Source organism: Quercus lobata, chromosome 5 (assembly GCF_001633185.2).
Source record: "Quercus lobata isolate SW786 chromosome 5, ValleyOak3.0 Primary Assembly, whole genome shotgun sequence".
In the NCBI taxonomy this organism is placed as follows: Eukaryota; Viridiplantae; Streptophyta; class Magnoliopsida; order Fagales; family Fagaceae; genus Quercus; species Quercus lobata.
The window spans coordinates 6,656,368-6,672,100 of NC_044908.1; the positions used below are offsets into that span (position 1 = coordinate 6,656,368).

The 15,733-nt window shown below is 37.3% G+C and overlaps 1 protein-coding gene across 1 annotated transcript; it reads left to right on the plus strand.

Annotated features, from left to right (window-relative positions):
• Positions 1-4,021: 4,021 nt before the first annotated feature.
• On the plus strand, positions 4,022-6,583 carry LOC115989863. The gene is made up of 4 exons (XM_031113743.1): positions 4,022-4,099; positions 4,208-5,371; positions 5,464-6,426; positions 6,509-6,583. Exons 1-4 carry the CDS (start codon positions 4,022-4,024, stop codon positions 6,581-6,583), a joined length of 2,280 nt encoding a protein of 759 aa, XP_030969603.1.
• The last annotated feature ends 9,150 nt before the right edge of the window (positions 6,584-15,733 follow it).

Here is a 15,733-nt window from a genome sequence, read left to right on the forward strand (position 1 = left end):
TTGAAGAGACTCTAATGTATAGATTGTTGGTGAATCAATCTTGTTTTTCTTTAGGGCTTCTCTCTCAAAAATCTCTCTGGAAGCTCTCTTACATTTGTGGGTAAAAGGGGTATTTATACTGGAGTGGGAGAGGAATGTGAAATGTCAGGATTTACAAAACAGGGGTGGCTCGCGGCTTGACCTCGTGGCTTGACTAAGTCGCGAGATCCAGTCGCGAGATAACCGTATGGCCAGTTGTCCTGTTTTGTCCTGTAGTGCTCCAGCTAGCATGACTGTTCACCTTCTGGCATGCTTGGCACGTGTGCTGCGTTTGGCGACTTGCAGTCGCGAGTCACCCGCGAGGCCAAGCCGCGAGTCTCTGTTTTTATGCACACTCTTGAGCAAACTTCACTCTATCTCACTCACTACCCTTACAACAAACCCACCTAAATACAAGGTTACTAAATGCTGAATTACAAGCAAATTTGGCACGGAATAAAGCCAATTAGATGGTTGAATAAATTCAACCTTACACCATGCTTCAACACAATGAAGTTACGGACATTCGTGAAAAATAATCATAAGTGCACAGAATCGTAACAAGTAGTAAAGTGTTTTAGAAAACAAATGTCGAACCCACGGGGATTAACTATGTTATTGAGTACCGAACTTCACTAAATTAATTACTGTTTGGAAAATCGAAAATAAATGGAATGTTCTACTATCTGAATTAAATTAAACTATTTAATAAAAATAAATCTACGAATACAAAACATAAAAATCTAAGAGTGTAAAAATATAATAAGAATGGATCTAGAGCAGTTGATTTCACCTAACAAATCCCACACAATTTATTCTTCCTAATTATTAAATTCTAATAATCTCCCGTTAATGATTAAAAATTCCTTAGGTATTCAATATCTTCTCTCGAATAATATCAAAAATATCTTCAAATAACAATTCCATATCTCTATGTGAATTTAATTAATTGGAGACTCATTACGTACTTTGAATTTTCTGAAAAATCACACTAATTGCAGTAAAGCATCTCTACTTTTGCTCAACCAATGGTGTTTAATTCTAGAACTAAAATAACAAATCACCTCTCGGTCTCATTGTCATTCAATTGATCAATCAATAATTTGTAAAAAGAAATATTAAGCATTAAGAATAAGAATTAAACACTCAATCATGGAAATATTAAATAGAATATAAATTGTGTGTTCATTGCTAGACTACATCAACACTCTAGAAAATAAAATTTAGTTCATAATCAAATTGAAAAGAAATCAAATAAAACTTATGTGTTTCATGCGAATTGGTTGACCAACATGAAGCAGTGCCCCTTTGTCCTCAGATCCTCCTTTTCAGAAAGACTCCCAAAAAAATACTTTAATGTGGCACCGGCAGCTCTAGCACTCGCCTCTCTGAATTTTGCCCTAAAGAGCCTTTAAATAGGTCAAGGAATCCTATCCAGATTTCTAGGCTTCAATTAACCAACTATTTTGGCCCATTTACTTCAGAATTCGGGCTTTTGGTAAACTACAAAGTTGTATCCCTTTAAATTATCTTTCCATCCCAACTTGAATCATCTCGATTGAACATCTAAGCCCAACGTTATGCTGAAAATACTAACTGATGTGCAGACTAGAATCCCAATCCAAATTGGACTTGGATTTGGTGCAAATTTCCTTTGATTCCTTACTCCAATTGGACTTGAATTTAATCGGGTTGGTCTTCTCTTGAATTCATGCCTGGTTGGATGTAAGTTGACTTGATTCAATTGGTCTAGCCCCACTTTGCATGTGAAGCCCTTGTAGATTAATCTGAAATCTTCTCATTCCTTCAAAGCACGAATGAATAGATAAATAAAAATAAAAAAACAAATCAAATCAAAAGAAATAAAGGAAAACTAGCAATTTTAATAAATAAGAGGATGATAAAAATCATGTAAAAATTACACTTATCAATGGTACATGTACAAAGTACAAAGTACAAAGTGTGAATCCATAGGGCAGGGCGCCGAGAACAATGCTTTTTTGGATTCTTTTAGGTTTTCTCTTGTTTAAGTTACCATATTATCTCACCTTTAAATAATAAAAGAGTCATTAAAGTGGATCTATGAATGTAATTTTACACAATTCACAAATCTAGCTAGGTTAATAAAACCCAACCAGGTCACACAGTTTGCTAAAAACCCACCGGGTTGCATTGGTTTTAACCAAGTCACATTCTTTTCCAATCCATTTGATAACCCAACCCGGTTAATGCGCTAGGTCACTGAGTCACTGGTCTGAGTCGGGTATAATAACATTGATTTAACACAATTAATAATTGGGTGAGTTTGAGTTTTATTTAAATGGATGGGTTTGAGTTGGCAAATGGGTATATTTTGTCACTCCTACCCAGTATATAAGATTTAGATTTCATTAGAATAATTTTCATTTGGGAAAAATGAAATAAAGGCAGGCCTTCAATATTTTGGGCGCCAGCTTTGAAAAAAGAAAAAAAAAAAATCTGGGCGCTAGAATTTTTTTTTCTTCATTATAATTATTTTTTCCCTATAACCCTAAATCCCCAATCTCACGCCTTTCTCTCTCTGTCAGTCACGCCTCTCTCTCTCTCGCTCTCGCTCTCTCTCTCTCATGCCTCTCTTAGGTACGATTCTTCTTCTATAGAGCATAAGAAAGTGATGGGTTTTATCATTATTTTAAAGATAATTGTTGCTACGTTTATCCGTGGGTATGGCGAAGTCTAGTTATAATTCATTTCTTAGATCACTTTTCATTTGGATGAGGGTGATAGTAGGTTTTATAGTTCTTAAAAACTAATTTTATAATCAATCTCAAGTTATGAGGGTGAAATAGCTTGGACACATTAAAGGAGCCATGGTCATGGTTACATGTCCATCGACTCGTGATGGACATGTTTGCCATGCTTTGGTAATATGAAAAAGAATATTATTATTATTATTATTTTATTTTTGTCTCTTTAGGACTCATATTAATGAGAATTGATATGCTTGTAACCTGACTTTAAATATAGGGATAATTATAGTAAACCCACCTGAGGTTTGGCCCGATAACACTTTACCTACCCGTGGTTTAAAACTTATCACTTTGCCCACCTATACATCAATCCGTTACCGCCCCCCCCCCCCCCCGGTTACCCACCTCACCCTCAGACGTTAGAAAAACACCCTTTTATGCCAAATTAGAACATTACACGGATCAAACAACACGAACTCACTCTCTTTTCCCCACGAGCCCTATAAACGCGAAAAATCCATTCTGCATCTGAGGTTGACATACTGCTGCAAGTGTAAAACCTAGACGAGCAACGGGTTGTTCGAGTGACTAAAATCCTGGTAAGAAATCAGTCACTCTTTGGGTTTTTACTTTGGGCTTGCGGTTGTTTTATTTTTTTGTGAGTAATCAATGAATGGTCAATTTTACATGTAATGGAATGAGAATATTGGTTGTGTTTGTTGATATTTATGAAAATTGTGACCACCTGTTCTTTGGATTTGTGCTTGTTTATGGGCATTTTTGTCTGTGGGCACTTTGTCTATCATGGTCATTGTGTCTCACAGTGGACCCAAGTTTTTATTGGGTTGAAATTTTTAGTGTTTGCATGTGCTATTTAGTAAAACAGAATCAAAATCAAAAGAAAAGCAGAAAATGTGGTCCCTCTGTGTGCATTGCATCCCAAAAGCAAAACTGAAACATGCAACTGTTTACTCTTTTGCCTCTTTTGTTGTTTACAATTCTTTAATTGTTGATTGTATACATGTCAACTTGTAATTTGTTATTACAGATGGATGTTGAAGTGAAATTGGAGGTACATTATGGGGGTGCTTTTGTGTGGAACCCTAGTTTAGAGTACTTTGGTGGGAAAGTTGAAATAGTGTATAGGGATGCTGATTTGCTTGGTTATTTTGAAATAAAAGGTATATGTGAGGAATTGGGGATTGATGAACCGTGGAGGGTTCATTATTTAGGTCCTGGGGGCAACTTGGAGCAAGACTTAAGGCTCATAGAAGATGATCAAGATTTGGAACCCTTGTGGAACCCTAGTCAGGGAGGGCCAAGAGACACCATCATACTGTATGTGGAGAGTGGTAATGCTCCACTTGCAGTTGAAGTTCCTGATGGTGTAGGGGTTGGTGTAGGAGCTGGTGCAGGGGCTGCTATAGGGGGTGCAAGGGCTGGTGCAGGGGCTGGTGTAGAGGGTGGTAGGAGCTGCTACAGGGGGTGATGGTGTGGAGGAGGAGTTTGATTGGTTGAATGAAGGCCTGGAAGGAGAAGACTTTGATGATGACATTTTTGGTGAGTCTTCTCCACCTCACACAGTGCCAGATGAGCCTAACACTGTTCCAACCACTGATACACCTCATCCAAACACTAATACACCTCAGCCAAACACAGATGCACCTGGCCCAAGCAATGTTCCTCCTCCAAACATAGATTTAGATGAAGAGTGGGCTGAACCAGCTTTAGAGGATGATATGGCAAGTGTGGATAGTTCTGATGATGAGCAGGGGCCTGGCAATTTGGAGTTCAATGAGAGGACTGATTTGGAAAATGTTAGGTTGGCAAAAGGGATGAAGTTCCCAAACTCCCAGGTGTTTAGGAAGGCTTTGAGGGAGTATGTGATTCAGAATCACATTGATGTTAAGTGGAAGTTGAATGAGAAGAAGAAAATTTCTATACATTGTAAGAACAATTGTGGATGGAGGTGTTATGCCTCAATGGTGACTGGAGAGTGCACATTTGAGATCAAGACACTTTATCCTGAGTGTACCTGCCCCCTATCATTTAAAAATGGGCAAGTTACATCAGCCTATGTGGCAAAGAGGTATTTGGAGGATTTTGGTAAGAATCCTAATTGGGAGGCCTCAGGTATTAAGCACCATGTGATGCAGAAGATTTCAGTTGATTTAAGTCTTAGTCAGGTGTATAGATCAAGGAAGGCAGCTAGGGGGCTGATTACTGGGGATGAAGAGGCTCAGTATAGCCTACTTAGAGATTATGCAGAAATGATATTAAGGACAGATGTAGGAAGTAGGGTGATTCTACAAACAACGATGGAAAATGAGAATGCAGAGCCCAAGTTTAAAAGGATGTACATTAGGTACAATGCTCAGAAGGTTGGCTTTCTAGGTGGTTGTAGACCCTTTGTTGGGCTGGATGGCTGCCACTTGAAGGGTAGGTTTGGTGGGCAATTATTGTCTGCCACTGCCAAGGATGGAAATGACAATATATTCCCAGTGGCAATGGATGTGGTTGAGCAAGAGAACAAGGATAGCTGGACTTGGTTCTTGGAGCAGTTTGCTGATGACATTGGCAGGCCAGATGAGCTCAATCTGGTATTCATCAGTGACAGGCAGAAGGTATTATCATCTAGCTCATGTTCATGACTTCATTACATGCTTACCTTTTTACTAGTTTATATTGCTAACATTGAATGCTTACTTGATTGCAGGGCCTTTTACCTGCAATGGAGACTCTATTCCCAACTGTGGAGCACAGGTATTGTGTGAAGCACATATACAACAACTTCAAGGTTAACCACAAGGGCATGGAGTTGAAGAGTGTACTGTGGAGGTGTGCTGGCACAACATCAGCCAGGGAATTTGAGAGATGGATGGACCATCTTAAGAGTTTGAATGAAGAAGCTTGGCAGTACCTGGCTGATATAGAGCCTGCACAGTGGACCAGATCCCACTTTTCTTTGAGAGCTTTGACAGATTGTATGGTAAACAATCTGAATGAGAGTTTTAACTCTATGATTCTGAAGGCTAGAGACAAGCCCATCTTATCAATGCTGGAGTGGATCAGAGTTAGGCTTATGAGCAGGCTGTATATAAAGAAGGCTGGCATAGAAAAGTATGATGGCAATTTGTGTCCAAGCATACAAAAGAAGTTGGAGCAGTTAAAATTAGAGTGTAAGAGTTTCAGTGCAGTTCCTTCTGGGAGGTTTGTGTATGAGGTTGACAATGGGAGGGAAAGGCATGTGGTGGACTTGGTAAATAGGACATGTAGTTGTAGAATATGGGACTTGACAGGAATCCCTTGCAAGCATGGAGTTGCAGCCATTTTTGTGAATCGTGAGAAACCAGAAGACTACACCCATCCATGCTACTACAAGGATGCTTATGTGGAGACATACAAGACACCCATACCTCCCATGCCTGGCCAGTCTGAGTGGATGTCAAGTGGCCAACCCAAGCCTGTTGCACCTACTGTCTATAAGCCACCAGGCAGGCCACCCATGAAGAGGAAGAGAGATGCTGATGAGCCCAACCCTTATAAGGTGTCTAAAGGAAACAGGCCAGTGAGGTGTGGAAGGTGTCAACAGGAAGGGCACAATGCAAGGGAATGCAAGGCCAATGTCACTGGTGAGACAGCATGGGAGAGGAGGCAGAGATTGCAGAAAGGGAAATCTGTATGTTTTTACAAAATTTTTTTATTCAAATGCAAAATTCCAATAACTGACACTGTAAAAACATGCTCATATTTGGTTGCAGGGAAGTGGAAGACCTTCTACACAGAGGCAAGGATCCCAGGCCCCATCTTCATCACAGACCCAATCCTCAGCTTAGCCCCCACCAACACATCAGCCTTACACTATGGCCTTATCCAACCAGGCAGCAGGGTCACAGCCACAAGCTCTAGCTCCACAGCCACAAGCTCCATGGTCACAGAACCCAAGTCAATGGTACTCTTCAGACTTTAGGTACACAGTTAGAGGAGCTCCTTGATTCTCTTCAAGCCAGCCAACACCACACACTCCTGCAGAAACATGGGACAGTAGACCACAATCATCACAGGTACTGTAGTGTTAGCTTTGATGTTTTATTCATAAAACTGTGATGCTGGTAGCTAACATGTGAATCCTTGTACTTTGTAGCCTACAAGACCACCTGCTACCAGAGGAGCTGCTTTGAGAGGAAGGGGTGATGCAGCTAGACCTCAGAAATGTAGAACAAGAGGTGGAAAGGCCAGCTGTGTTGTGAGAGGCAGGGGCAGGGGCAGGGGCAGTACATGAAGACTAAGTCAAGACACTTTTGTTGCTATGTATTAGGGTTATGTAGTGTTAGGGTTAGGCAGGGCAGACAATGGCAAGTCACTTTTGTTGCTATGTATTAGGGTTATGTAGTGTTAGGGTTAGGCAGGGCAGACAATGGCAACTGGCAACTCACTTTTTGATATAGCTGTTCAAACACTTTTTGTATTTTTGTAAGTTTTGTAAACATTGGGCAGCTGCAACTGTTTTGGTTGTTGTACCAAATGCCTTATATTTATTGGTGATTGATGAAAGACTATTCAATGCCACCTTCAAATATGTATACAATTTCCCAACTTAATGACAAGTGTTCAGAATTATTGTTCTAATTATTGCAGTTTGTCATATGCGTTATTATTATATGAGTTTGTTTATGTGTGCAGGGTGTATGTGTTGAATAGCAGGTGTATGTGTTGAATGGCAGGTGTATGTGTTGAATTTGTTGTCTTTTCTTGCAAGTTGACAGATTGTCATGCACTTTAAATTCACTTTTAACACAATTGTCTTCACACAATGCACTTTAAATTCACTTTCAACACAATTGTCTTCACACAATGCACTTTATGCACAAACCAACACAGCTCACAACATCCAACAAAACACCAACACCAACAGCTCACAACTCACAAGTAGCCAATTCACTTTAAACAAAAATACCAACAGCATCTAACATAAATAACACTTTATCTTAAAAAGGCTTATATTATTAAGTGGCTTCAAGCTTATATTACATAGTTCTCATTCTCACAAAATTCTTTCATAGTTCTATTACAATACAATTGAGGACCAGCTTATATTACAACCCATCAGGCAGACTCAATCTCATCATTCCAACATTTTCACTTGAGCCAAAACATGAAAACAACATAACCAAAACAAAAAAAAACCATGACAGAATTAGTGCAATTCTGCACTTTCTCTCTTGCTTTAAAGCTCTCACTGCTATCTCCTTGGCTTGAACAGAGGAAGCTCGAAACTTTCTCTCCCTCTCAATGGCTTTTGCTGCCCTGTCTTGAGCAATTTCTGCCATTTGGGTAGCTTCTGCTGCTGCCTGGGTAGCTTCTCTTTCCCTTTCACATGCAAGTTGCAGCTCACTCCGCAGTAAATCCAGCTTTTGTTGCACCAAATGGGCAGCTTCATTCCCACGCACACAAGTGGGATTATCAATCCATCTAAAGAAAGGGCACTTGGGACCAATCTGTTCATAAATTGAATTGAACACATCACATTCCAATCTCATGTGAATCAGCTAGATTAAGTAAAAAGTATATTTACCTTATATCGGCTACAACCTAGAAACCTTCTCCCAAAATTATCCACTGTCAGACTTGTTCTCAGCACACAAGTCTCATATGTACACAAATGCCCACATGAACCTGAGTAATTTCCACTCGAAGAAGACATCGATTATCAACTCCCTGTGAATCAACGCTATCATCAAAACTTGAAACCCCAGCTCAGAACCATAAAGCAGAAATGTCGTACCTGGTGATGATCTATCTTCGAATATTCAACGACTCAAGACAACTCAAAGTCAGAACCTCACCCTCACACGAAAGCACGTTCAGAAAAATCAAAACCTCAGATGCAGAATGGATTTTTCGCGTTTGTAGGGCTCGTGGGGAAAAGAGAGTGAGTTCGTGTTGTTTGATCCGTGTAATGTTCTAATTTGGCATAAAAGGGTGTTTTTCTAACGTCTGAGGGTGAGGTGGGTAACGGGGGGGTAACAGATTGATGTACAGGTGGGCAAAGTGATAAGTTTTAAACCACGGGTAGGTAAAGTGTTATCGGGCCAAACCTCAGGTGGGTTTACTGTAATTATCCCTTAAATATATTTCCTGGAATTTAGAGAACACATTGGAAAAATATTGATTCTGTTATATATTTTTGTAGTAACGGTACCAGTGTATATAGGGATTAGGGAATCAAAATAATGGACAACTTATATAACCAAATACATTTGAAAAAATTTCACATGAACAACAATGTTGTTCTTTATTATGTTGTTTTTCTTGCTAAGTAGCATAATTCATATGCAGTTTTTCCCACTTGTGTAATGAAGGTATTCTTTCTCCGTTTTATCATAAATTAAAGGATAACATACATGTAGGTTAGGGTGGGGTCTGTACAATTATCAGGGTAATTCTAATATATAAGAATACAAAAGACATTTTAGAATTATTATTATAATTTTACACAGTTCTAGACTCTAGACTACCAAGTAATAGAATACAAATATTTCGTTGGCATATCCTTTTTTTTGGGAGAACCACATATATCTAGTGTTTTGTATGTACTATTTTTCAATTCGTATCCCATAGATCCTAGCTTAGGTTTCATATTCCCTAACAGCTAGAAGCCATAAGTTTAATAATTTACCAATTAATTACTAGTTAGAGCATTTTATACTCTCTAAATAGAGAACAAATTTAGAAAAAAAGACAATTGGCATTCATTTTTTTTGTTGTTACAAAATTTGCAAAGGAAAAAGGGTGGTGAGAAATGATTTAGGGGCAACAAACATTGTAGATGTTTATTTGGTCACAGTGATCCTAGAAGTTGTAAAAAAAATGTAGTTTTGATTATTATTGGATGCTAAACTAAAAACTATATTCCTTATGGGAAACCATAACTTGCATAAGAGGAAGTGGTCATGTGGCACTAATGAGGACAATAGGAGGTGTTAGTGGCACGTTGGAGACTGTCTAAAGCATCTAAGATCATGTCCTATACTAACTATGTCTACTTTTCCATTAATAAATTCAAGATTTAGCTTACTCATTTGTCTCAACCTTGCAAACAGCTCCAATTTATTTTTTTGATACTTGTTCATTTGTGCATCTCATAAGTTTACTCATTGTGGTAGTAAAAAGTTCTCGTATTAGAAGTTATGTTTTACCTTTATATTGTGACATTCCTCAAAAGATTTGAATAATGGGCTATAGCCACTGGACTTGCATACTACTTTTTTTTGCTGAAAAAAGAAAAAAGAAAAAAAGTAGTATGCAAGTCCACTACTTGTGTTTGTGATTTCTTTTCTTCTTACAGGTTGGTAATGAAGCACCTAGGTTGCCAGTCATTATCTTGATCACCTTTTTTTTTTTTTTTTAGTTTCTAAATAATTTTCCTCTAGCGTAGAATTAAGCTATAGTTTTCTTCTCTTGACAGGACCAAACATTTAAAATAGTAGAAGCATCACTAAGCGTCGATGCTCTCGCTAGTGCAAGATTTAGGATTTCGCGATCAAAACTTGTTGGCTCGGTCAGGTACCACCTTCTTTATTAATGCAAACTGTCACTTGAATATATTGTTGAGGATTTACAACATATTTTGTTCTATTTAGTGGTCAAGTTATTGAATAACCAAATGGAGTAATTCCTTAAAGTTCTATATCATGTTAAACTTGGTAACCTTGTGGATTCTTTTGCCATTTGGCCTTAAATATCTCTGCTTACATTGAATAGCATGGATGAGTTTGTGGTGATCTCACAAAACTGGTTTAGTTGATCATCTGGGTGTATATGAGGCCCTGATTGATTTAGTTTTGGTTTATGCCATGGTAGTAGTACACTATCATTGTGTTTTTTAGAATATCAATAAAACCAACACAGCACTGGGTAGGTGCAAAAGATGGGGAAACATTCACTAATATCTTGTATTGTGGTGGTATGCAATCTATTATCTTTGTCATGCATTTTTAATGTATAATGTAGCTTTTCCTTAATTATACTCTCACAGTGCATTGACACTTGTGTAAGTGACTTGATAAGTGCAATTTGTTTATATTGTCAATAAATTTTCTCAATGAATTCGGGATTGGTGACATATTAGCTTAATTTTTCTAGGATTTTATCTCATGCGAAGTTTCATTAATTAAATCAGTTACTTGTATCAAACTTTATTTTTAAACTAGATCCATGATAGTAATATCAATGTACTAAATTTAACTGAACTTTAGGCAATCTTGTGATTAGTTGTACAAGTAGTTGCTTCTTCTAGTAGATATGGTATTGATGTATTTTTCTTTATACTTGTGCAAATATAGGATTGGTGGCAAAAAGATAGTTTTTGTTGCTACTTGAACTCAAATAATTTTTTGTAAAGTATGGAATATATAATTTATATATAAATGGCTGTAATTACTTTGTGAACAGCTTGGTTTAATGGTTTTAAAAATATAACGGTTCTTTATTTCCATTTCAAATTGAATGGATGCTTTTTTTCTTTTTCTTTTTCTTTTTTTTCTTTTTTTTATAGATGTGGTTGGAATTGAATGGATGTCATTAGAAATGACTGAATGTAATAGGCTAATGTAATGGCAAGTAAATGTAAATAAAAAAAAAATAAAAAATTGGTGATGAAAATTTTCGTCACCATATCTTACTATAAACAAAAATTGACCTAATCCATTGAAATTGAAATAAATAAATATATTGTACTTTGTTATGGTACTGGTTGCAATACATTTGACTTACCAATTAAATTCAAACTCCTGGTTGTTTTGGCTTGCAAAACACAAACAATATTCTCATTTTCAAGGATAATTATTTTTAATGTAGTTATTGTTGTTGGTCATTTTGGAAGCCTAGTAGCAGGAAGAAACCCAACAATATAGGCAAAGAAGAGTTAGTGGATTGATGAAAAAACCGTTAAGCCCAAATGGCAAGAAAAATGAATCATAGGCCCATAAAATAAGTAAATGGGCCTTGAGAAAAGCAAATGGGCCTAAAGGAGCCCAGAGAAAGAAATGGTAAACCCATGGGCATAATGTGGTGTAGAAAAGTGAGAATGGACCATAGCAAGCCCAAAGTTATGAAGTAAGAAAGTAAGGGGTTGATGGAAAGCCCATGAGCCCCAAAGATGAAGGATATAGTAATTGGGCCAAGGAAGCCCAAGAGAGTTAGTAAAAACCCATGGGAATGTAGAATTAGAAAAGGGGTTGAGGATGCCCAAGGAAAGCAAATGGGCCAAGGATGCTCGAGGAGAACGAAATGGGCCATTGGAGCCCATAAGCAATGTAATGGGTCAAGAAAGCCCAAAGTAACATAAGTGAATCTAATGACCATACTCGGACATAGTGACCCATTGACAGAAGAGCATAACACCACAGTAGGAATAGCAGAGCGGCATGGCAGGAATGGTAGCAAGACTACAGAAGAAGCAAAGAGTAGGATGAAGGAAGAAAAGCCCACAATCAAGCAAGGCCCAACCCTTGAGTGAAGCAAGCCATAAGGAATGAGAAATAAAAAAAAACAGTTCATGCCATAAGAGGTTAAGGTAAAATGCATAGATGGGCCTTCAGACCATGGCAAACACATGAGTAGCAAACAAGCTTTGGACGTACATAGAACTAGAGCACGCATAAAGCCCAGACACCACCAACCTGTACCCAGCCAAGTCAGGAGTGGTGGGTCATGGGTCAGAGGTAAAAAGGGGTATGGTCTGGCTCAAATTCTTTTAGGGGTAATATCCTGCTGGGATGACTTACCACCCAAAAGAAGCAAGGAAGAGTTAGAATCACTAGGTGCATGCCATGAAGGGTAGAGAGAGAATGCCCACACTAGGGTGGATAAAAATGCCACAGTGAACAAGCAAACAAAATAATCTTCTTTTTTTGGTGATGGGGAGTGGCACAGCTAGCACAGGTAAATGGTGGTGGCTGGACATTTGACAAACCAGTGGTAGTCGGCAAGGACACTTGGACTCAGACAAAGGCAGTTAAAGGCTAAAATTGTAAAAGCTAGTCATAGCAGGCAGTATAAAAAGGACCTTTGCCATGCACAGTAAAGGGGGGGAGGGGTGGGCAATAGTAACCATTAGGAGAGAATCACTACATCGCCATATACTACATGGGTAAGCACTAAGAAAGAAAGAATCAAGGGGAAAAACAGAGTGTAGAATAACAGACATGCACCAATAGGCTAATCCCTTCTCTCCCTCTAAAAGCCTACCCTCTGTTGAAGATAAAGAATTCATTTGGGCATAAGCCATTCAGGTCCGTCTCCACAAAGTGAACAATTTCTATTGCAGGATTCTCCTGTGTGGTTATCTACGTTGAGGAAGTGGTTCCCTCCTTGGTATTAGCCTTATAGAATAGTTGGATATGGCAGACTAATCTTTTCTCTTTTGATTTCGCTATTTATCAAAATTATTTCCTTTCTTGCCTTTGTAATTTCACTAATAACGTGTTTCTTATAATGCTCCTTTCCTATCTTACTCAATGAGTCATTATTTATTTTGCCTAATAGGAAGCGTATTGCCTTTATTGTCATATTGTATGCGTCTGCCACAACTCTTCTATAATAGTCTCACCTACCATGGGCATGTGACCAAAGTTTTTGGTAAACGGGGCATAATTTGTGCACAAGCCAGACCAAGGTAAGTTGCAATTGTATCGATCCCAACTCTCTCACCTAGAATACTTAGGCCTCAGTACAGCAAGAGGAAGTCCAGCCCAAAATCACCAAAAATAAAAAAATAAAAAATTCCCACCACAATTATGTATTTCAAAATCTAATTGAAGAACTTAATGTACAAAATTTAAAGTATTATACCTTAGTTTTTCTGTTATATATTTATATAATGATTCTCATGTTAGGCATGTATTAAAGCTAGTTTAGGCTATTCATGTTTAGCTTGTTGCATGGAAGATGAGGATTTTTAATTTGGCATGCTTCACTTAATTGAATTGTTCGGTGATTGGGTGTGAGGTGCACTATATTCTTCAATATTTATTAGTATGATAAATGGCCAAAAACACCGATAAAATAGGAAAACACTTTTCACATCAATAATATTCTACAAGCAAACTGCTACTCAAGTAGTACTTATCATGGTAAGGTTCACTTCAATAGAAATAGTAGCAACCTATGGCGTCCACTCTTGATGATATAATACTAAAAAAATTGTGGGCTATAGTCGCATTTTTAAAACATAGCTTTAGCTCCCAAAGTGAAGAAGGAAGAAAGAAAAAGGGGAAAAAAAGAAAGAGTGAAAGAAAGAAAGAAGAACCACACATGAATTGAAGAAGAAAGAAAGAAATTAAAGAAAGAAAAAAGAAAAAGAATGAGATAAGAAAGATTTTTCTTTTTGTTTTTTGGTGTTACCTATAGCCACGTTTTTTGAACGCAGCTACAGGTAAGCTATAGTTGCATTTTTTCCTAGTGGCTATAGGCCCTCTTTAAAAATAAAATAAAATAAAATTATTTGGTTGGACTTATAGCCATGTATTTTTAACGTGGCTATAGGTAAGTTATAGCCACGTTTTTTAAACGCGGCTATAGGTCCTCCTTTAAAAAAAAATTATTCGGCTAGACCTATAGTTGTCTATAGCCACATTTTAAAAATGCAACTATAGGTAAGCTATAGCCACATTTTTTAAACGCGGCTATAGGTCCTCCTTTAAAAGAAAAAAATTATTTTACTGGACCTATAGCCGTGTTTATTAAATGTCACTATAGGACCTATCTAAAAAACTGCAACTAAAAACACTTATAAACGTGGCTATAGGTTAGCTATAGCCGTGTTTTTTGTAGACGTGCTAAAAAACGCATCTATAATATGCATTTTTTTGTCGTGATAGCTCAGTTTTTGGTGTTGGTAGGGATTGAATCTCAAATATTTTATTCAATCATCAGAGACATTACTAGTTAAGTTAACTGAAATCCAATAAATAAATAAATAAATAAAATTCTATAGTACAACATGATTTACGCTTTCTAATTTGAGATCACTTCTAAATCATTCACTCAATAATTGTGAAATCTTGAAATATACACCTTTGCTTTGAGTATTACAAAACAGTCTATCAAACTTTTTTGTTAAGAGTGTCCCATTTTCACCACTGTGATTATGGCATTGACTAGGCATGCTTTGATATTCCTTAGTTTGGGCCAACGTGTACTTGCCTAAGGCCCAAGGTTAACTTCCCCATGATTGAACATAATTCTAATTTCTAAGAACGCATTATTGACAAGCTTCAAGCTACTCTCATTCCCTTCTTCTCAATGGCTTTAAGAATGCATTGAAATCCTATACAAGCCTAATTGCTTGAATGCTTTGGCAACCTCATTATGATTCTTCTAAAATAATTCATTCCTGAAGTGTTTACAAGATTTTCATAACACTTTCACAACAAATCATAAGTGATAAGTTTTTATTGGTTCTAATTTGTCCTACTAATGAAATTACTTTTGTGCTCACCAATAACAATTCATAACAACTTATCATTTATAATTTGTTGTAAAAGTATTGTGAAAAATATTATGAATATAGCATTTCTCAGTTAGTTTAAGTCTGTTCATGGTCTCTAGGATAGACCTTCACAATGGAAAATTATAGAATAATCTTCTAAGAATACAGTAAAAGCACTCTCTATCATCTCCTATAAGTAGTGGGTTTAATCATGAATCGAATTAGCAAGCGGCACTATATATATATATATATATATATATTTTTTTTTTTTTTGCTAAAAAGCAAGAGGCACTATATTATGTTAGGAGAAGGGTCCATTTTTATTATGCAACAATAATATTCTATGATTGCCAACATTGGAATTAATGAAATTTTGATTGGACTTTGACCACCTCGATGTCAACTCTTTTTTCATACTAGCTAGGCTTAAGCTGCCTACAAGTCCTTCTACTAGCACAACGTGACAGCTTCGAAATTTTAACCCAAAAAATAA

Coding starts and splice junctions, on each gene's coding strand:
- LOC115989863 (XM_031113743.1), top strand. CDS start 4,022: ATGATCAAGATTTGGAACCCTTGTGGAACCCTAGTCAGGGAGGGCCAA. Junction 5,372..5,463: donor TCATCAGTGACAGGCAGAAG/GTATTATCATCT, acceptor ACTTGATTGCAG/GGCCTTTTACCTGCAATGGA. Junction 6,427..6,508: donor GATTGCAGAAAGGGAAATCT/GTATGTTTTTAC, acceptor ATTTGGTTGCAG/GGAAGTGGAAGACCTTCTAC.